Genomic DNA, 22,900 nt, shown 5'->3' on the forward strand with positions numbered 1-22,900 from the left:
GCCTAGTGTGGTTGTGTACGTGCGAGATACATACACTTTTTTTGATCATATTTCCTATTCCGCTATTCAATAAAAACCTTTGAGGATCAATTGAATTGCGGGATAGTCTGTGTCGGTACGTGTGAGAGAGATCCACCTTTCCAAGTTGTTGGGGTTCATCTCATACTTCTGAAGGTTTGAGGGTGCTGCCTGTTCCATACTCCCCCTACTCCTCATCTAGCCTTTTAGGGGTACAAACAATAGTAATTGGGGCCCAGTGTGGTTGTGTACGTGTGATATACATACACTTTTTTTGGATCATATTTTCTATTCCGCTATTTAATTTAACTGGGCCTCCATGCGAGACCTGTGTGCCTTGTTGCGCTGTTTTGAGTACTCCACCAACATGGCCAGTGGCAATGACGCCGTTCTCAGCTTAACTATCCCACTTCTATGCCTCCTTGAAAAAACAATTCGGGCGATGATGGAAGAGGATGTGGCACAGGATGAGGAGGAGGAGGAGGATGAAGAGGTAACATTTCCAAGGCTTTCAGGGCAGTCATTCGCAAGGGGCTCTGAGGGTGGGTTCCTGCACACGCAAACGCCAGGGACGCAATTGTCCAGCAGGGGCACAGTTCTGGAGGATGAGGAGGATGAGGAGGAGGAGGAGCTGGAGGAGGAGATGGAACCATGTTCACAGCAGGGTGGCACCCAGGCCAGCTCATGGCCATCACTGGTGCGTGGCTGGGGGGATACAGAGGACACGGACGATACACCTCCCACAGAGGACAGCCTTTCGTTGCCTCTGGGCAGCCTGGCACACATGAGCGATTACATGCTGCAGTGTCTCCACAACGACCGCCGAGTTGCCCACATTCTAACTTGTGCTGATTACTGGGTGGCCACGCTGCTGGATCCCCGTTACAAGGACAACGTACCGTCCTTAATTCACTCACTGGAGCGCGATCGCAAGATGCGCGAGTACAAGCGCATGCTGGTAGACGCCATGCTGCTGGCATTCCCATCTGACAGCGGGGCCACAGTGGAAGCACAAGGCAGAGGAGGAGGAGGTCGCCAACGCAACCAGGGCACCGCCAGCACCTCAGAAGGCAGGGTTAGCATGGCCGAAATGTGGAAAAGCTTTGTCAGCACGCCACAACAAACAGCAGCACCAGCAGCTCAGATGGAACGTCTTAGCAGGAGGCAGCATTTTACCAACATGGTGGAGCAGTATGTGTGCACACGCCTACATGTAGTGAATGACGGGTCTGCCCCCTTCAACTTCTGGGTCTCCAAATTGGGCACATGGCTTGAGCTTGCCCTTTACGCCTTGGAGGTGCTGGCGTGCCCTGCAGCCAGTGTATTATCTGAACGGGTATTTAGCACGGCTGGGGGCGTTATAACAGACAAGCGCAGCCGCCTGTCCAGAGACAATGTGGACAAGCTCACGTTCATTAAAATGAACCAGGCATGGATCCCACGGGACTTTTCCGTACCTTATGCAGAATAGCAATGGATACCGACCTTACCCACCCATTGTTCCATTTTTGCTCTTTCTCACTCTTTTGGGGTGTACCCTCATTTAAAATTTTTGAAAAGAAGCAGTGTTGGCTACCTCGTCCTCCTCCTCAGGGCCAGATTAATGTAGGGGCTATTGGAGCTGCAGCTCCAGGCCCCTACCTTTTATATAGGCCCCGGGTTGGCCATATTCACTGTTACCGCTCTTCTGTCACTTGTAAACACAGAAGTCTGGCTTCTATGCTCGCTTCCCCAGGCAGCACCCTCAGAACCTCCCCACACAGCGTGAAGGCCGGACAAGGAGGGACAGTTGGCGATGCATGGATGTGTTTATGGGCTTCAGAGACAGCATCCCATGTTGAATTAGGCATGCATGGCTGCACCCTTCCTCCTCTGGGTGCATGGCAAGGCACGGCCCTTAAGGCCCTTCAAAATCCTCAGCACCAAGCCCATGATGCTGTTAATCCGGCCCTGGTCCTCCTCCACCGCCGCTTCCACCTACACCGCCCATAGGTGTGCGCAGCCTATTGCATTAAGGTGTGCACCCCAAAGTTGAAATACACATGCATGTGTTTGCCAGCAGGGAGAGTAATGTATCGGGGCCATGTACCTGTAGGCAAGGAGAAATAGAGCAGAGCAGGTCCCAGGGAGATCTTTCCCATCTCCTCACTGGCAATGCTATGTGCCCTAGGTGATTAGGGTGTGCCCAGGCACACCCAGCACACCCTGTGCGCACGCCTATGTCACCGCCACATCCACCACCACCTCAACCTCCCTCCTACTCCATATGGGCCTCGTCCTTCAGAGATGAAGAAGAACATTGTTTTATTTTTCTGTTTTTTTGTTGTTGTTTTAAGTTATTTCCCTATCCACATTTGTTTGCAGAGCACTTGCCATGCTCTTAATTACGTTTTGCTGCCATTTGCAGCACTCTAGCCCTTTCCTTTGGTGTTTTAGAGCCATTTTAGTGCCTTAAAGTTCGGGTCCCCATTGACTTCAATGGGGTTCGGTGTCCGGGAAAAGTTCGGTAAAAGTCCGGGACACGGACCCGGACTTTTTTTTAAAGTTCGGCCGAACCCGTCGAACACGGACATCTAGGTGTTCGCTCAACCCTAATAGCTAGTGTTCTTCTATACTTATATAAACAGCAATGAGTTTCAATCAATGTAGACACATTGTAGCAACCCCTTGCTGTATTAAAAAAATAATACAAATATCGGTATGCACATGCTTTCTCATGGACTGAATTTTCTATATAGTGTTTTAAAACTACAAAGACCTTTCTTTAGAAAAAACCCTCGAGGAAGGCTTTCAAAAAAGAAAGGAATCATTTGGGAAGAAAAAGGGAATACAAAAACAAAAATCGGGTATAGATCCCTACATATCTGTTGACTAGATTTGGCTAAACATCGCTCTCCATTTATATTAGGGTGGTCAACCATTATTATAGGAAACCCGATGTGTTAAAATCGGCCGGTCTATGGGTAAATGTGGGAATTTGTCTCATCCAATTCAGTCTAGGCAATCAAAGCCAAATAATTATTGTATCATTGCTGTGAATACTGACATCACCCACAGATCCCAAAGGCAGGGGAAAGAAAATTTGGGAACTAACCTCCAATATGATGTTATAGTTATATATTTTATTTTAATATTTTAATGCTGAGGATCTATGGCAATACAGATGACTTCAGGACTCATGATCGAATATATCAAATGTTATATCACATATATATACACATATCCTATACGAGTATATAGAGTCCAGAGTCATTTCTTTGATTGCCGTAGATCCTGAGAAAAACTTAATAGGTGCCATTAAAGCTCTTGTGTGTGTATATATATATATATATATATATATATATGCAAATCCTGGCTAAATGGAAAAAAGCCTCGGATATTCCTATGTGAAAAAATTGTTATCACAGGATATCTGGTATAATGTTACCAGGACAGGGAAATATATGAATTTTAATGATCATTCTTCTGGACCAAATTTATACTAATAAATATTAAGTGTAAAAGTGTGTCACGTCCCACTCAAAATTCATACCTTCAGGTAATCTTGTACGGAGTTAAAATATCCAGAAAACTTCATGTTTGCAAAGTATCTGGAAAATATCTCCTCCTCTTTTAGGTTTTAAGATTTTTTCAATGACCTGAACCATGACCAGAGAAATGTCTCCTTCATGTAGGTCATTGAAATGACGAGCGACATTGGTTGATTTGAGACAACGAATGTCACTTAGATGTTCTCTGAATCTGTCCTTGAGTCTCCTAGTTGTTCTGCCCACATATTGGGTTAAACACTTTTTGCAGGTAATCAAATATATAATGTATTCAGAATTGCAATTAAAAAACTTTTCTATTTTGTAGATCCTGCCACTAACGGTGGATTGAAAATGGGGACTTTTTAGAATATGGGGACAGGTAACACAGTCCTGTTCCCCACATCTGTAATTTCCTCTACAGTGTAACCACGTTAGCGATGGGGGGGTTTTTTTGGTTTTGTACATGCTAGGGGACAATACATTTCCCAAAGTGGCCGCCCTTTTCGCCACAATGTTAAATCCCTTCCCCAGAATTTCATTACATGCATGGTCTAGATGTAAAATGGGTAGATGTTTTTTTATTATAGATTTTATGCTGTTAAATTCTAGACTGTATGGTAATGCCATTGTGACAAAAGGTATAAATTTATCTTTTTTATTTCTTCTTATATATTTGTCACTAGAGGGACCTTTTGTCGCTTGTACAGTATTGGGATCAGATTCCTGGTTTGTGGGTGCAGTATGATTAGGTGCAGTGAGTTGCAGGAGGTCAGTGCGATTTCTCCCAAGGGCTAATCGATAGGCTCTGTCCAACATCCACCTAGGATAGCCTCTCTGGAGAAAGCGCTGGTATAGGGAATATGATTCCTCTTTAAAGGTGTCACTGTCACTGCAAATCCTTCTGAGCCTCAAAAACTGCCCCACGGGAATCCCTTTTATTGTGTGGAGAGGATGTCCCGACTTAGCATGCAATAAGCTGTTACCCGCCTGGGGCTTTCTATATAGGGAGGAAACAACTTTATCACCTGTATGGCTCAAAGTTATGTCCAGGAACATAATTTTGTCTGAACTGGAAATACCCGTGAAAGAGAGGTTCAGGTCGTTTTTGTTCAAAAACGATATAAATGATTCAAGATCAACGGACCTATGACAGATAAATAGTAAATTGTCAATGTAGCGACGGTATAAAAAAGTGTTATCCCTATATGGGTTTCCACCTCCAAAGATGCGGGACCTCTCCCACCAACCCATATAAAGATTGGCTAGGGAAGGTGAGAACTTGGCTCCCATCGCTGCCCCGCATCTTTGGAGGTAGAACACACCATCAAAAGCAAAAAAGTTATGTGTTAATAGATAATCAAGAATTTCAATCAAAAAAGCTTGTAAAACAGGTGACATCTCCGTATATGTTTCTAGACTATAACCAACCGCTTCCAAAGCTAGAGTGTGTGGAATAGAGGAGTACAAGCTGGATACGTCACACGTGACCCAGCTGTACTCCTCGGACCACACAAAGGAGTCCATAATTTTTAGCAAATGGTTTGAGTCTTTCAAATAGCTTGGAAGAACTTGTACTATATGTTGGAGTTGTCCATCCAGCCATTCTCCTAGTCGTTCGTTAAGGGAGCCAATGCCTGATACAATTGGGCGTCCATGTACTGGATCCAGTCCCTTATGTATCTTTGGCAAATGATGGAAAATTGGTATTATTGGGAACTCTGGGATCATGTTTTCAAATTCCTTGATGGAAAAAGCACCTATGGCTGCCCCTTTCTTGACAAGCTGTTTTAGGACATTTTTAAACTTATTGGTCGGATCACTTTTTAAAGGTTGGTATGTATTTGTGTCCATTAGTTGTCTCATAGCTTCCGCTTTATAGTGTGTTTTATCGAGAACAACTACGGCTCCCCCCTTGTCCGCATTTTTAATGGTGATAGAATCATCTTCTTGTAGTGATTTCAACGATTTCCTTTCATTCATGGACAAATTGTCTGCATTGATGTTTACATGTGTAGATAGGTTTGAAGCCAGCTTAAAAATGTCCTTTTCGACTAGTTTTTGGAACTTATCCATTTCAGCCGACCAGGATTGTATGGGATAAAAGGATGATGGTATGTTTAAATTAACCCGTTGTGTTCCCTCATCCCTATCGGGGTATGATGAATATGATTCATGAGTTAGCTCCTCTAGTTCCGAAACAGCACATTGTCCTTTAGATAGTAAAGATATTTCATCTAAAGTAAGTCTCCGCTGAGATAAATTTACTACATTATTCTGCATCACTTGCGATGTGTCCTTAGATTGTATTGGCCATTTGAGGTTCGTTCCCAAATTTTCTTTCCCCTGCCTTTGGGATCTCTGGGTGATGTCAGTATTCACAGCAATGATACAATAATTATTTGGCTTTGATTGCCTAGACTGAATTGGATGAGACAAATTCCCACATTTACCCATAGACCGGCCGATTTTAACACATCGGGTTTCCTATAATAATGGTTGACCACCCTAATATAAATGGAGAGCGATGTTTAGCCAAATCTAGTCAACAGATATATAGGGATCTATACCCGATTTTTGTTTTTGTATTCCCTTTTTCTTCCCAAATGATTCCTTTCTTTTTTGAAAGCCTTCCTCGAGGGTTTTTTCTAAAGAAAGGTCTTTGTAGTTTTAAAACACTATATAGAAAATTCAGTCCATGAGAAAGCATGCGCATACCGATATTTGTATTATTTTTTTAATACAGCAAGGGGTTGCTACTATGTGTCTACATTGATTGAAACTCATTGCTGTTTATATAAGTATAGAAGAACACTAGCTATATCACTATGCACTGCACACATTTTTTTATATATGTCACATTTGACTACTGTGAACCAGGCATATTCATTTATATACGGAAATAACTATTCTTTGTTCCCCAAATATGCACGGATCACACATATGTGACTTTCTCTCATGTAATTTTATCTGTGTTTCATCACTTACTTTTCCATTCTTCCACATATATATCATCATATTGTTTCACATATGATTGTTGGGCAGAAAACACAGACTGGAGTTTTTCTATATTGCTCCTATTCTGAATACATCACATCGTTTTTTGCAGCCGGTCAAAACGGTTTTTTAGAAATCAAGAATTTTTTTCGTGACACTTATATAATTTTTTAACAATATATTTTTCACTTTTATTATTTTCTCACATTTTTCTTCACTTTAAAGTCACTTTCATAAGTTTCCCACACATATTCTCTTTATTTATACTTTATATATATATGTATTTCTACTATATATATGATAAACGTACCACAAATATTGAATATGGTTTTTATTCTTGATTGTTTCTTTACTTTAACACTTATCCCTAGGATATTTATCTGACTTATATTTATACACATGTAAAATGTTTTTTGCACAAGTGTGTTCAAGTTTGGATTTTGTTGGGGTCACTCTGTCTGTGCGTAGATTCCCAACAGCTGACCGATGGGAGGAACAACTAGTTTGATGACTCTAATTGTTGCCAGCTGTATGTATGGGGTGTATATATGGCCGGTGCACATCCAGAGTGAACTTGATGAATGAATAAGCGACATATCCAGTCGTGAAACGCGTCCACCGATTGTCCTGCACTCACAGTGTGTACCTGTATCTGCCATTCTGATTGATGTGGAATAAAGACACTCCTTTTTCTGAAAATTCATCGGAAGTGCGGTCATTCCTTTTTGTTTGAAGTTATCCTGGATTGCGGATCCGACCAGCACCTGATCCCAGTCTCACCTGGAGCGGTCTCCCCTGCCTGGACTTTGCCCATTCAGGCCTGAACACTGTCATGTGGTGGGAGGGGAGAATGTGCATGGGCCAGAGGGGACAATGGCCAGGCCTGAACACTGTCATGTGATGGTGGGGGTGGTGATGGTGAGGTGGGGTGGGGTTGGTAAAATATGTATGGGCCTGAGGGGACTATGGCCAGGCCTGAATACTGTCACGTGGTGGGAGGGGAGAATATGTGCAGGTCTAAGCGGACAATGGCCAGGCCTGAACACTGTCATGTTGTAGGACAGAAGAATGTGCATGGCCCTGAGGGGACAATGGCCAGGCCTGAACACTGTCATGTGGTGGTGATGTTGGTGGGGGTGGTAAAACATCCGTGGGCCTGAGGGGACGATAGCCAGGCCTGAATACTGTCACGTGGTGGGAGGGGAGAATATGTGCAGGTCTAAGCGGGCAATGTCCAGGCCTAAACACTGTCATGTTGTAGGACAGAAGAATGTGCATGGCCCTGAGGGGACAATGGCCAGGCCTGAACACTGTCATGTGGTAGGAGGGAAGAATGTGCATGGGCCTGAGGGGACAATGGCCAGGCCTGAACACTGTCATGTGGTAGGAGGGAAGAATGTGCATGGCCCTGAGGGGACAATGGCCAGGTCTGAACACTGTCATGTGGTAGGAGGGAAGAATGTGCATGGCCCTGAGGGGACAATGGCCAGGTCTGAATACTGTCATGTGGTAGGAGGAAAGAATGTGCATGGCCCTGAGGGGACAATGGCCAGGCCTGAACACTGTCATGTGGTGGGAGGGAAGAATGTGCATGGCCCTGAGGGGACAATGGCCAGGTCTGAACACTGTCATGTGGTAGGAGGGAAGAATGTGCATGGCCCTGAGGGGACAACAATGGCCAGGCCTGAACACTGTCATGTGGTAGGAAGGAAGAATGTGCATGGCCCTGAGGGGACAATGGCCAGGTCTGAACACTGTCATGTGGTAGGAGGGAAGAATGTGCATGGCCCTGAGGGGACAATGGCCAGGTCTGAACACTGTCATGTGGTGGGAGGGAAGAATGTGCATGGCCCTGAGGGGACAATGGCCAGGTCTGAACACTGTCATGTGGTGGGAGGGAAGAATGTGCATGGCCCTGAGGGGACAACAATGGCCAGGCCTGAACACTGTCATGTGGTAGGAGGGAAGAATGTGCATGGCCCTGAGGGGACAACAATGGCCAGGCCTGAACACTGTCATGTGGTAGGAGGGAAGAATGTGCATGGCCCTGAGGGGACAATGGCCAGGCCTGAACACTGTCATGTGGTGGGAGGGGAGGGAGAATGTCACTAACTAAACAAGGACTACAGAGAGCAGCAGGGAAGTACAGCAAAGGTGAATATCAGGAGGCGAGGGGTGGCATTTTACCAGAACCTGCTACATAAGTATAACAGCTGTCAGCACCTACTTTTTGGTTTATCTGAACAGCAGCACTCAGACTGAGAAACTGTGAGACAACACTAGAAATTAATCAGGTGTGTTTCATGCAATTGTGCTGAATAGAGGAGAGAACAGGGAGATTACCAATCAGTCTTCCTCTGCTCCTTCACTGTCCAGTCAGCAGGCTGTAGTCAGGAAGGTGTCACCGCTGTATTCCTTAACAGTAACAGAGAAAATAGTGCTGTCTTCCTGGCTGAGATCTGAGAAGTGTATGGACAGAAATGGAATTTCAATGACAAATTTTTGTCTGCTTTCATATAAGTATTTCATCTGTGTGTTTAGATGGGTGCCTGGAGTTCAACTGTAATAGGAAATGCTTCCTGTCCCTTCAAGCTGTTAGCAGGCTTCCAGCAAGCTTCAAGCAGTGCTGAAGCCTTGTGAAAGCCTGCCAATGTCTGATAACGGCTTGTTTGAAGTGAGTGCAAACCTTCTCATTAAGATATTTGTTGAACAGATGCAGATTGGAGCTTCAAGGGCCTTCAAGACTTCAAGAAAGCTGCTCCGAGCACGGTGAAAGCTTTGTAAATCCCGTCTGTGCATTCTACTAGACTACATACAAGTGGCACAGATCAGGCTAAAATTCACCAAATGCTGAAGTTTATTTTGCTTATATTTGTCTTCCCTCTCCCCTCATCAACATGCTAATGAAATTGTTAAATTAAACCTTTCTGCTTTTATTACATACTTTTTTTTCTAGATATCATCACTGGATCTCTGTGCTTCTCTATGCAATGCTGGCAGCTCATAGCTGGTAGGAGAGGCCAGCGGGGTGCTATGCATAGCTTTCTGAAGGCATCTCATTACCCTGCCTCAGTACGTAAGAGCCCTCAGCCCTAATGCACGCAGTGGGTTGGCTCTTGGGAGGAGTTATGAAAATATCAAAATAACTTATTTGTTATTACAGGTACTTGTATGCACCACCAATTTACACAGCGCTTTACATATACACTATATTGTCAAAAGTATTGGGACGCCTGCCTTTACACACACATGAACTTTAATGGCATCCCAGTCTTAGTCCGTAGGGTTCAATATTGAGTTGGCCCACCCTTTGCAGCTATAACAGCTTCAACTCTTCTGGGAAGGCTGGTCACAAGGTTTAGGAGTGTGTGTATGGGAATGTTTGACCATTCTTCCAGAAGCGCATTTGTGAGGTCAGGCACTGATGTTGGAGGAGAAGGCATGGCTCGCAGTCTCCAATCTAATTCATCCCAAAGGTGTTCTGTTGGGTTGAGGTCAGGACTCAGTATTGACTTGCCTGCACATGGATGAGCGAGTTTGGAATGGAGGAACTTGACTGGCCTACAAAGAGTCCTGACCTCAACCTAATTCCTCTTTGGGATGAATTATAGCAGAGTCTGCCAGCCAGGCCTTCTTGTCCAACATCAGTGCCTGATCTCACAAATGCACTTCTGGAAGAATGGTAAAACATTCCCATAGACACACTCCTAAACCTTGTGTTCAGCCTTCCCAGAAGAGTTGAAGCTGTTATAGCTGCAAAGAGTGGGCCAACTCAATATTGAACCTTACGGACTAAGACTGGGATGCCATTAAAGTTTACATACGTGTAAAGGCAGGTGTCTCAATACTTTTGACAATATAGTGTATGTTATACATTTACATCAGTCTCTGCCCCCAAGGAGCTTACAATCTAAGGTCCCTAACTCACATTTATACATACACATACTAGGGCCAATTTAGTCAGGAGCCAATTAACATTGAAATGTGCATGTCAATCTGGAGAAGGGGCATTCCTAGGTAGGCTGCAATTGCCTGGTGAGCACCCTAGGGTAACGCTCACATATGATGCTAAGCCTCCATGAATGAAACGGGTGAACCAGGGACAGTCAGGTTAGGAGGAAAGAGCTAGTTGATGCTAGTCTCCTACAGCCAGGAAACGAGGCTCAATCTTACAGTGAAATCTGAGTTGGCAATTTCAGTACAGGAGAGGAGCCTGCTGGAGTTTAGATATAACCATGTGGCCAAAAACTGCCTACAGACAGTTGTAAAATCTTACTGTTCAGTTACTAAACTTCTATGTAACTGTCTTTATTTTTTCCTCTTTTCTTCTATGCATAAGGGCGGATTCACACTAAAAGTTGATGGGTGGTAAAATCCTGAGATTGAGCCACACTTTACCCCCCAGCCGCCATTCTCTTACCCGCTTGCAGACCGCCGCAAGTAGATTTACTGCGGCGGTCAGCCCCGGCCAGGCAGAGTGACGTTAATTAACGTCACTAGCCTGGGAGGGTCTGGGGAGCGAGCGCGCGCCCGCGCGGTCACGGACCCCCCCGCGCGTGTGACTGGCGGACCCGATGTCCGCCGGTCACTCGGCGATCGTCGGGGGAGAGGGAGAAAGTCAGGCGGCTTGTGTAAACAAGCCACCTGTCATTCTCCTCGGTGTAAAAACACTGATCAGACGGATCTACTATGTAGAACCGTTGATCAGTGTCCTTACACCTCAAGCCACAGCCAATCACAGTAGAAAGCACGCCCCTAGGGACACACACAGCCCCTCCCTCCCAAATAAAGTTAACCCCTTCACTACCAGTGTATTTTTACAGTAACAGTGCATATGTATAGCACTGATTACTGTAGAAATGTCACTGGTAACCCCAAAAGTGTCAAAAATGTCAGTCAAGGGTCCAATCTGTCCGCCGCAATGTCGCAGTACCGCAAAAAAAATCGCAGATCGCCGCCATTATGCGTTAAAAAAAAAAAAAAACAACAAAAATGACAAAAATCTTTCCCTTTGTTTGTAAACGCGATAACTTTTGCGCAAACCAATAAAAATATGCTTTTTGCGATTTTTTTTTTACCAAACATAGGTAGGATAAAACAAATTGGCCGAAAATGTTAAAAATTTTTGATTTTTACATTTTTTTTGGGGGAATTTCATATAACAAAATGTGAAAAATATTGTTATTTTTGCAAAATTTACGCTCTTTTTTTGTTTATAGCGCAAAAAGTAAAAAGCGCACAGGTGATCAAATACCACCAAAAGAAAGCTCTGTTTGTGGGAAAAAAAGGACGTCAAATTTGTTTAGGTACAGCGTCGCACGACCGCGCAATTGTCCGTTAAAGTCACGCAGTGCCGAATCGCAAAATACCCCCTGGTCGTTTAGCAGCCAAATCCTCCGGGGCTTAAGTGGTTAAGCTGCAAAGGGAACAGCTGGGGGGGGGGGGTGTTGTACACATGCCATAGCTTTGCTGTGGCAAGTATTCTAGCCCTTGTTGCATGGTGCCCACTGAGCATGACCTATTCAAGTGAAAGCAATGCATGTGGTTGTGGCGCAGTAGTGCGGGGTTTAAGGGGTTCAAGCAGACAAAGAGGAGATAATAAAACGCCATCTCACTGCCTGTCAAATGCTCTCTGAACAGCAATCTGAGCATAGCAAGTGTGAACAATCTCTAAAACTTTTCCCTTCTGTGTCTAATTCTGGAGATCTTCTTTCACCGTTTAAAAAAAAAAAGGGAAAATCGATCTGTCAGCTACCTATACTATCAAGTCAATACTGCAACGGTGCTAAAAGCACACTCAGTCCTCCTTAATGCAAGCTATAGCTTAGGGATTGACCAATTATCAGCAATGCCGACATATCGAGGGCCGATATGCACTTTCCCTGATATATCGGAATCGGCCCCTGAGGTTACCGATATTGCCGATATTTCGGGAAAGTGCTGTACCGGAGTGATGTCTGCAGCTAGAGGCATCACCCCGGTACCGGCGTCCATAGGCGACAGTCGGCTGTCTTGTAATGACAACTGATGCAGCTGAGAAGCCGCTCGGCTGTCCTTACAAGGAGTGGGAGAGGACATCTCCCCACTCCCGCCGCCTTCCGTGGCTCGCCCGGGTCTCCCGTCCCACCTGCGCGGCCGCCGAAGACCCGATTAAAGCTGCATTTGGCTCTGATCGGGTCTCCATGTAAAAAACCCGGAAGTGATGTCATGACATGACTTCCGGGTACTTGGCGGCAAATTAAAAAAAATGCGAGCATTCAAAACAGTCAAACTTGGCGTTTTGAATGCTTTTAAGTGCAGAGGAGGGGTTTTGGGTCTTTTAAACCCCCAGATCCCTCCACAAGAGTACCTGTGGAAAAAAAAAAAAAATGTTTTTTAAAATGTCTGAAAATATCGTCCGATACCGATATCTGATGACCAAAATATCAGTATCGGCACAAAAAAACGATATTGGTTGATCACTACTCTATATAATCTGCTGCCTTCAGACTTCACAGACCTTCTAACAGGGCAAAGTAGGAGGACTGTAGGGATGTACTTCCTGATGTTTGTTGTGTTGTCTTTTGTCTCAGCTTCTTACATCACTTATCACTTTCACACTTCCAAGGTTGGTTTGAATCTGATTATTGGCTGGGAGATACTTCTTAGCACTGGGTTGTATATGAGGTTTGTTGTATATATGGGAGACAATAAGGAGGGTGTTCCAGCATCACCAGCAGGCATGTTCCAGGATCCTCAGATAAAGCCTAGTAAACACGCAACGAATTTCCGCCGACCGGTCGTCCGTCTATTGTCCAGAGTGGTGTCTCTTGGTTGGAATGTGCCTAGACTGCACACTAATTTTCCAGACAGAATTCTACTTCAGAAGTGATGTCACGTGTTGGATTGCTTTCTTTGTGTTCTTTCATCTCTGAGCATGCCTAGTCTTGCTCATAAGATTTTTCCCCATCGAAATCTGTACTAATGAGACGAAAATCGGACGTGTTTTGACGGTCGACAAAAATTTTATAGCCTGCACACCAGGATTTTTTCGGCCGAAAAGTCGGAGTCGGTTGTCGGAAGCATCATACTAACAAGCCGAAAATCGGCAGATCGGTCGTCGGACGAAATTTCCCGGCCGAATTTCTACTTGTGTGTACGGGGCTTTAGAGACAAAAGACAGAGGGGTGGTCTAGTGATGTACAGCTATACCCTGATATAAAAAATAAAGTTAAAGTGGTTGTAAACCTCAGACATGAAATATGAACAAAGCATATCCCTCTATAGTGTGGGTCAGCAGCCTGTAGATTGCGGATAAGTTACTGGTAGGTCGCGGTCTGGGTTTTCTGACCCAACAACCCCCCGGAGCATCAAACAGAGTACAATGCTGAGGAACTACTTGTAAAGTTGGAGCTGTAGTAGGCAGCAAGAGCCTCAAAAGCCGATGCCTCTGCTGTAGTGCTGGTTCCTGTCCCATGGGGAGTGATACCAACTGCACTCCACCTCTTATCCCGGCTTGCAGTCTCCAGAGTGGTGCCAGCAGCAGGAAAGAAGAGATCTTCAGGTCAGTGTAAAGCAATAAACTGAGTGTAATAGTATAGGGCTGCTTTCACACTGATGTGCTGCTGTATATCCACACCGCAGATGCTGTGCAGTGTACCTGCAGCTATACTGCTCTTAGCCATAGACGTCTATTATATCCTGCGGGTTTGGTGCACTTTCTGAATGCGGGAGTTTTGGTGCCCTTTCAGAAAGTGCACCACGCCTGCAGGATATTATAGAAGTCTCCCATGTTGTTCAGGTAGACCTCCACCTCTTTAGGGTTGCCTACCCCTGATCTACAGTATGTACTTGTCTTAATGAAAAGCACTAAGTTTCATTTCTGTCTGCTGCTTCCTTCCTCTGCTATCAGCATGAATCACTTCTGACAAGTTTTCCTGACACCAAGAGAAAAATGGTGACAGGGGAGGGACCTCCAGCTGATTGACAGCCTCGGCTCTGTTCCTGTGTTCTGTGTGAAGGGGGTTGTGTCTCTTCCCTCCAATCAGCTCTCAGAGCTCTCCTCACTCAGCTCTGCAGAGTGTAACTTCAGCTCTCCTCCCCCTTTTTTCTGAACTCACACACAAGCCTTTAAATTCTGGACTTTGAACAGATGTAGAGGAAAGAAGACTGCAGATAAACAGGTTCAACGTGCATAGGAGGATATGTTTCATCTCTGTGTATCACCTGAGGATAGTCACTTCACTGGGTAAATGTAAGGATTTACAACCACTAAGGAATATGAACATGTTCATCTCATATTCTCAAACAACATCTCAAGGTTCCATTGTCAATTTTGACTGGAGTGTATCCTTAAAGCTGAAGTCTATATATGACTTTTCTTGCATTGTTACATTGGTCTAGCTTGGATCAATAGAAATATACATATCTCATGGTGGAGGGCAATAACCTCTGCAGTAGTTGCCACAAATACAGTGATTGGTGCTGTAGCGGAATAGCTTCCCTTCTGCGTATTTACTATAGAGATTAAGGGTTTTGCTCACTTTCCACTGCCTCTATTCACAGAATGCCTTGTATCTTGTTTTTTATTTATACAACACATATACTGATTGGACCAGATAAAAAGGCGGGGCAGTGATATCACAATCTCCACCTTATCTAATCAAGTAAATTATTGTATTCATTGAAAACAAATATAAGGTGTTCAGTGAATGGGGCTGTGCCAAGTAAGCGCCCCCCTGTGGTTACTCTGCAGAAGGGCAGTTGCTTGGCACAGACCCTGGAAGACCACTGCTATCACTGTAGTAGCAGCGACTACTACAGTGATTTGCAGCTTCCACAGGGAACAGTCAGGTATGAGTATGCAAATTGTTACATTGGTCTAAGCTAGAGCAAGGAAATTATGCAATAAAAATCATACCCAGACTCAAAGCAGAACAAAAGTACAGTTTTCACAAACAGCAAACATGCAAGTGCTTTGTTGCAGAAGAAACGCGCAATGTTTCCGCTGATATGAAATACACCTAACTACCTGCTTGCTGGCTTTTCCGCCATGTAAAATGAGCTGTGTATGGGCAGCTCAGCTTACATCACTGGCATGGTGCCAGTGCCATCTTAAGAGCATTAAAGGGCCCCGGGCAATGCAGTGCACTGGGGCCCTGCCTACACAATCACTCACAAGAAAAAAAATGCCAATGATCTATAAGGCGATATTTATTGGTACTGCAGTTCCGGCTGGCTACGGTGAACACACACACAGGGACGGGAGTCAGACTGGACTGTCCTGTGTGTGCCTGTTCCCGTGGAGGCGGACAGGCATTCCTGCAGTTGTGGGCTCCCCCTCCATGGCCTAAGTGGCCTGACAGCAGCGCATGGTCGGCAGGCACTTGCCACCTGCTAAGTTCAGCAGCGGAATGCACAAGGGTAATTGGGACTAATGCTTGGCTGGGGCTGTGTTGCTGGGCAGGTGGGGCCCCCTGGGCAAGTGGGGCCCCCGGGCAACTGCCCAGCATGCCCATTCGGTAAGATGGCCCTGCATGGTGCCTGTGTGCTGGGATGATTAACGTCATCCCGCAATGGCCAATGAAGAGGAAAGAAGACTAGCACCCACCAGAAGATGTTGGTGTTTGCGAGGGACAGGGACCGTTGGAAAAAAGGTACATTTAGCTTTGCTTTAAGAAGTTGTAGTGTCCGTTTGCTTGTTACTGTGACTGTTATAAATTTGACTTATTTTTCTATTATGATTTTTCCTCAGTTCCATTGCATAGTACTTTATCATTCTCGTTTCTCTTTGTAGACTAATGTTGCTTCTGTTGAATCCGGATCAGACGTGATATTTAAATGGACTGTGGACGACCACACATCATTTACGTATTTCAACACCGTCTTCAATGTGATCTATCAGTCTGCCGCTGTGTACAAGCTCGCAGTAAGTGTTGTTTTTTTTTTTTGGACATTTTGTCTTGGCTTTAAAATATGATAAATCCGTTGTTCTTGTTGCTGTTGCTTTGGGTGTTCTCTATAAAGTAGTATATTCGTAGAATTATGTTTTCCCGAAGTGTACATTGATTGTATCCATTCTAACTCAATGCAAAACGTGTTTGAATTCCACAGTTGACAGCTTCAAACCATGTTAGCAACGCCTCGGTTAGTTACAATGTGACTGTGGAAAAGATGAACCCAATGCGTGACCTTAAGATTTCGAGCATCCCAGGCATCGTTACCCAGAATACTTCCTTACAGCTCTCCGCAAGCATACTTATTGACTCTGCAGTGGACGTCACATTTCAGTGAGTATGACTCAGCCTTCTTCCAATGAATAATTTTTTTAGGGCCAGTTCACACTTGTGCGATGCCAGACATTGCATGGGATTTGCACCGCATTACTTTGCAGATCACATGCAATGTCTGTGCGATGCGAATCTAGCTATACAAACTGCATGGCTGAATTTGCATCGCATTCGGACCTAATTCGTGCCAGGACCCTTTTTTTTGTCCGCACAAGAGTCGGACACGTGATCCGATTCCTGTCCAAATTCACAGTTGGCACTGCAATCTGTGAACTAAACTGGGGGTGTTCAATACCTTTGTATTGACACCCGCAGCGGTTTGCAGAGGGCAGTGTAAACCACTGGCAATTCAGGTGTCATGCGGGAACTCGCACTAGATTTACAGGGTTTCCCACACTGCACCAGTGTGAACCGAGCTTTAATGTATTTATTTTTTTTTTTAGCTTAAAGTGTATGTAAACCCTCACATAAAGTGAACAGCCTCAGATGATACACAGAGATGAGGCAAATCTCCCTACATAAGTTTAATTTGTATATCTGCTGTCTTCAGTTTGCTATATTCTTTAGAAAGTTCACATTGTGTTAGAAATTTTTCTTTCTGGTTCAGCAGTGGGAGGGGAGTCTAGGCATACACTGTGTGTGAGCTTATTGGAGGAAAGGCACACACCCCCCTCCACTTAACCAGAGAAACAAAGAAATTTGCAGAGCTGTGCTGTGAATAGACAAGCTCTCTGCTTATCTATCTCTAAGCTACCTCCCCGACACAATTTTCCAGCTGCTTTTATCTCCTGTGTCAGATAACTTGCTGATAACAGAGGAACAGGACAGCAGAAAGTCACGGTACTTAGGGCTTGGGAGAGAGATAAGTAAACACTACAGATATTTGTGCCCAGGTCAGATTTAATGAATAGGGTTTACATCCACTCTAAAGTGGAGCTTCACCCAAAAGGGGAAGCCTTGCTTTTTTTCTTACCCCATTCCCCCCCCCCCCCCCGGCTGCCACATTGGCACCTTTCAGGGGGAGCGGGTACCTCTTATTGACAGGTACCGGTCTCCACTTCTGGGAGACTTTGCCGGTGTGAAATCCCTCGGGAGTTCGCCCCCCCTCCTCCTTCCCCTGCTGCCAGGCCGTTCGCAAAGCGCATGCGCAGTAGGGAACCGGCTGTGAAGCAGCAAGGCATCACTGCTGGTTTCCCTTACAAAGAATGGCGGCCGCGGGACCCAAAAGCCAATGGGAAAAAAGGAGAGGTTGGGGAGCTCAGAGAGTACATTACAAGAAACAAACAGTAAATAATGCACTTTCAGTGTTCTGATGAGAAATGTTGCAGTGTCTGTATCACTTTAGAAGTATTTTAGCTTTAGAGAAATATCTCACCAAAACTAAAATTCATATTACAGGGGGGGTGCCTAAAATTTGATTTGGTGCACTCTAACGGATAAATCAATGAGCCAAATACACAAGCAGGAACTGACATTTTTGTAGGTGTTGTGTGCACTAACAATGTACAGAACAAGTCCAAGTTATCATCTTGCCTTGAATTTTGCATAACATTACAGTGATTGCAGATTGAAAAGGAAAGAGTATTTTAATTATATTCAAGTGATTGTGAATGCTAAATAAAAAAAAAATAAGAAACCGGTTTATACTTACCTGCTCTGTGCAATGGAATTACACAGAGCAGCCCCAAACCTCCTCTTCTCAGGTCCCCCACTAGCACTCCTTGTTCCCCCTCTTCTGTGAGTGCCCCCATAGCAAGCCATGTGCTATGGGGACACTTGTGCAGGCTTGCTCCCAAGCTCCAGTGGCCTGTGTCTATAGACATAAACAGTGCAGCTTGGTCTCCCCCCCTCCCCCTCCTGCTCTTTCACTGGCTTTGATTAACAGCTGCATCAGCCAAAGTCTCCAGCTGATTCAGCAAAGCCTCTGAGACTGGGAAGTGAGGGGAGATGCTGCAGAGGGGCACAGCGCTGGATTGGTTGAGGGTTCAGGTAAGTATAAGGGATGGTGAGGGAGGGGAACCCGCTACTTAAAGAAGAACTCTGGGATGCCAACAAAAAAATCAACTACTAGTAGACCTAGCTATATAAAGCAATAAACATGTTTTTAAATATATTACTCACAGTTTAGGAGAATGCAATGTTCATGACGTCATCTTTGTAATTAAAAAAATGCCAGCTTCTGCTGGCTCTTGGATGAGGTGAAAGCGCAGGGATCACATCAGATCCTGCCCTCTCACTCTACAGCGTTTAGAAACTACAGTTCCCATCATGCAAAGGGAAAGTGAAGTGAGTGTGGGTGGGTACACTGAAAGCATGTGACTGTGAGAAGGGGAGTGCTTACACTGAGCCTAGTGCTAATTTACATGGCCTGCATTTTGCAGGCATTGGGAGCTGAGAGAGTGGAGGAGACTCCCAGTCTGTCCGCTTCCCAGTCTGTCCCACCTCCCATGACTTCATAGGAGGCGGGACAGACCTGGAGTCCCTGGGCTGTCATTCTAATGAAGCTGCATCACTGGGCAGTTCAGACTTCCGGGTCCACCCACTACAGCAAACGGGGATGGAATTGTGTCATCACTTGCTGTAAATAACTACAGCAGGGCAGAGATACAGGGCACAATGGCCACCAGTTTTTCAAAATGGATGTCATAGGCAAGGAAGCCTATGATTTAAATAATGCATATCTATTGTCTCAGAAGATATGGACTGGGGGAACAAATGGACAATGGGGATAGGATGAGCGCTAAGGGGAGCAAAGCAGGCAAAGTGACAAGCAAGGGTACAAGTACAATAGGGGTGGTGTATATACCACATCAGCAGTTATAGAGGAGGAAATGGGTAGAGAAGGAGCAATCCAGGCTAAAAAAGTGGATATTTTGTTGAAAAGTGTCACAGATGTAAACGGGCAGCCAGCTAGCAGAGAACAAGTAGCTCTGTGGAGACAAGATTAGGAAGCAGGCAGCTCCGGTGTAAGTGTAGCATAGGGTAAAACCATGTGTTTATTTGTGACTACACTCACAGAAAGGTATATCAAAATCAGCATGTAGAACAATCATGCCATGGCGTCCATCCCGGATGAGAGGAAAGTTCGAAGCATCCCACTTTGCCGTCGGCGCCGGTGGCATTCAGAGCTCCAGGTCTGTGGGCGGGTGAGGCAACAGCAGTCGTCATCAGGCCTGATGAATGAGCATGCATGCTTCGAACGCGCGCTACTATCACCACGCCCATTAGTGCCTCTCCATCTCCCTGGCAACTGCTGTCCTCCTCACCCGCCGACAGACCCGGTGCTTTGAATGCAACCGGCGCAGTCGGCAATGCGGGACCCCACGGACTTCGCTCTCCCCCGGGATGAACGCCATGGCGTAATTGTTCTACATGCTGATTTTGGTCTACGTTTGTGTGTGTAGTCACAAATAAGCATTTAGTTTTCCCATAGGCTAGACTTAGACACTTAGACTGGCGTTGCCTGTTTCCTAATCTTGAAACAAATGACTTGTGTAGCAATTGTTTGTTATACTATTATTTTATTTTCTGTATTTTTTTTCCCATGAAAGTGGAGCTACCCTTTTAGGTAAAAGAGTCATGATAAACAATCTCCACATTTATAGTTGAAAACAACGCATTTCACCTGTATGGGTTTGGTCATAGAGATCTCAATGTTCTTTTCTAGGCCTAGTGTTTAGTTGTGTATGTGATTCTTAGTCTTTTTATGGCTTCTTTTTCAGATGGACATTTGGAGATGGTACACAACTTGATTATAATGTTCGGCCCCCCTATAACCAGTCATTCTCTGTTCCTGCCCTGCCCATGCATATGGTAGTTGTTGAGAGTAGTGTCACCCACACCTATCAAGAAACAGGTAAGAAATGTAACTGTTTACCTTGCTCAACAGGAAGTCAAAGACAGGGTGTTATGTCTACTTTTTACTCAGAGATTGGTGGCTTGGAAAATCTATTCTACTTTTATTTCACCAATGTGTGATATAGACCCCATGTTCACAAATGTGGACATGTTGAAGGTTCCAAAAATGTATATATGCCTTGGTTGTATGTAGGGCTGAGTTACACTTTAGTCTACAAATGCCCAAATTGTGGTCTGAGTGTATTTAAAGGTAAATCAGTCTGGGGAGTGTGAGCTTGCCTAGCGAATGATTATATTTAAAGAGGAGCTTCAAGTAGAACTTTAGGCAAAACTTTTTTTTCCATTTTGCATAGAGTAAGGGAGGGCTATAACCCCTGTTAGATTTTTTTTTTTCGCCATCTGTGTTCCATTGCAGAAATGTCCCTTTCCTTCCTGTCCAAACAGGAAGTGAGAGGAAATACCTGCAAATTAAGGGAATTCCTTGGGGACTACCAGGTCACCAGAACCAGTGTCCCCATTGGAAGATTTCCCCTCTATTACATTTCTGGGGACAACCCAAAATTTGGGATTTACTTCTACTTTCACTTTCAATGATAATGGTAAACCAGACAAATAGAGAGAGTGAATCTCTTTAACGGGGACCCGACAGCAAAAAAAATTGACAGGGGTTCTAATCCATCTCTACTCACTCCAAAATAAAAAAACAAAGTTTTGCCTTTAGTTATACTTTGTCAGTCCTCCAAAAAATAAGTCGGCAGCTACAAAAACTGTAGCTGCTGACTTTTAATAAGCAGACACTCAGCCGTCCATGGATTCAGCGCCATCCTCACCCGGGCCAGTTCTTCACCGGTCATCCGGTCCCTGACGCCGGTTTATTAACTGTGAGCAGCCAGCTGTGACTCTTTGCAGCTTCACAACCGGCTGCCCACTGCGCATGCGTGAGCCATACTGTTTTGTTAATTGCCTGCAGCATTCTGGGACCTGTGATGAGTCCCAGAAGGTTGTAGGGAGGGGGGGGGGGGAAGAGAACTTCCGGGGGAATCAACACAACCCTCTGACCAGAGTGGAAGTGGGTATCTGTCAACCCCCCTCCCCCCCAAAAAAATATATTCCAAAAATGGCAGGGGAGGGAGGGAGAGCGTAACTTCCTCATTTGGGCGATGTTCCACTTTAAAGAGGACCCAGCCTTCCCTGCACTTTTTAGACAATTTCACCAGAACCTGAATTCCCATTGGAAGAATACCCCTCTACCCTTCTGTTCTAGATTTGTGCTCACATTTGGCCCCTGTGACAATGGTCACCAGAACAGATAAAGTAAATCTCCCTAAAAAAACAAAAAAACAAAAAAGCGTTTTGTATTTTTACGTTATATTCTATCATTTTAAAATAGACAGCTACAATATGTGCTGGTCAAAATCTATGGTCAAAATCTAAATTTATATCTTCATTTCCACGTCATATTTCAGTTATTTCTATTAGTTTGAACAATCTTAAAGTTTTGTTAACTTACTCTGTGAAGAACAAATTTAAAGAAACCACCAGCGCACAAATGCCTCCTAGAGCCTCCCAAGCAGCCGAAAAGACCACCAACGCCCCCTGGCGTACTCAGTTCAAAAATTCATGAGAATATCCAGCACTTCAGGAACAATTATAACAGGTGAGCATTATCCAGCAGATGACTGTCCAAGCCTTCTACCAGATTTCCAATCCACTAATGCCAAATGGGTCCAATAAACTGTCGAATTCACCAACTGTGTGTCTTCGCCTTTATTCACTTTTACTTCCCAAATATCTTTAACTCATCACATGTAAACCCCAAAAGAATCTCATCTAGTGTAGTATTTTATTAATGAAAATAAACATATCTATATTGTGGACCAAAACCAGTGCACCACCAGGGTTCCTCCTTTCGGTATAACTCAAAAGAAAATTACTCAAAATAGTGTAATACTGTAAAGGTTAACACTAATAACCATATAAATAAATAAATCATGATCACGTTTATATCAGTAATAAGGTGCAGACTTGTGATTCCAACACCACATACTAGCTTAACATGTAGTAAAACCTTACCAGAGGTAGGTCATTTAAGGCGCATCATTTGGTAATCTTAGATCTTCCAATCTTCTCCGTGCTCAACAATAATACTAGCCATAAAGGACAAACCTTTGGATGACTTGGAAAATCATCTGCAGGTTAATGCTCACCTGTTATATTTGTTCCTACATTACT

General features: G+C 44.5%; 1 protein-coding gene across 2 annotated transcripts in view; it reads left to right on the forward strand.

The window, feature by feature from the left end:
- The window catches only part of PKD1 (polycystin 1, transient receptor potential channel interacting), a 280,745-nt gene that overhangs the window by 154,700 nt on the left and 103,145 nt on the right, over positions 1–22,900 (forward strand). For both annotated transcript variants that reach the window (XM_082261257.1, XM_082261258.1), the window contains exons 11-13: positions 16,318–16,449; positions 16,635–16,810; positions 20,533–20,666. In XM_082261257.1, coding sequence (XP_082117383.1) covers positions 16,318–16,449; positions 16,635–16,810; positions 20,533–20,666 — 442 coding nt within the window. The remainder of the gene's footprint in view (positions 1–16,317; positions 16,450–16,634; positions 16,811–20,532; positions 20,667–22,900) is intronic.

This window comes from Pelophylax lessonae (genome assembly GCF_965119305.1).
Source record: "Pelophylax lessonae genome assembly, chromosome: 6".
In the NCBI taxonomy this organism is placed as follows: Eukaryota; Metazoa; Chordata; class Amphibia; order Anura; family Ranidae; genus Pelophylax; species Pelophylax lessonae.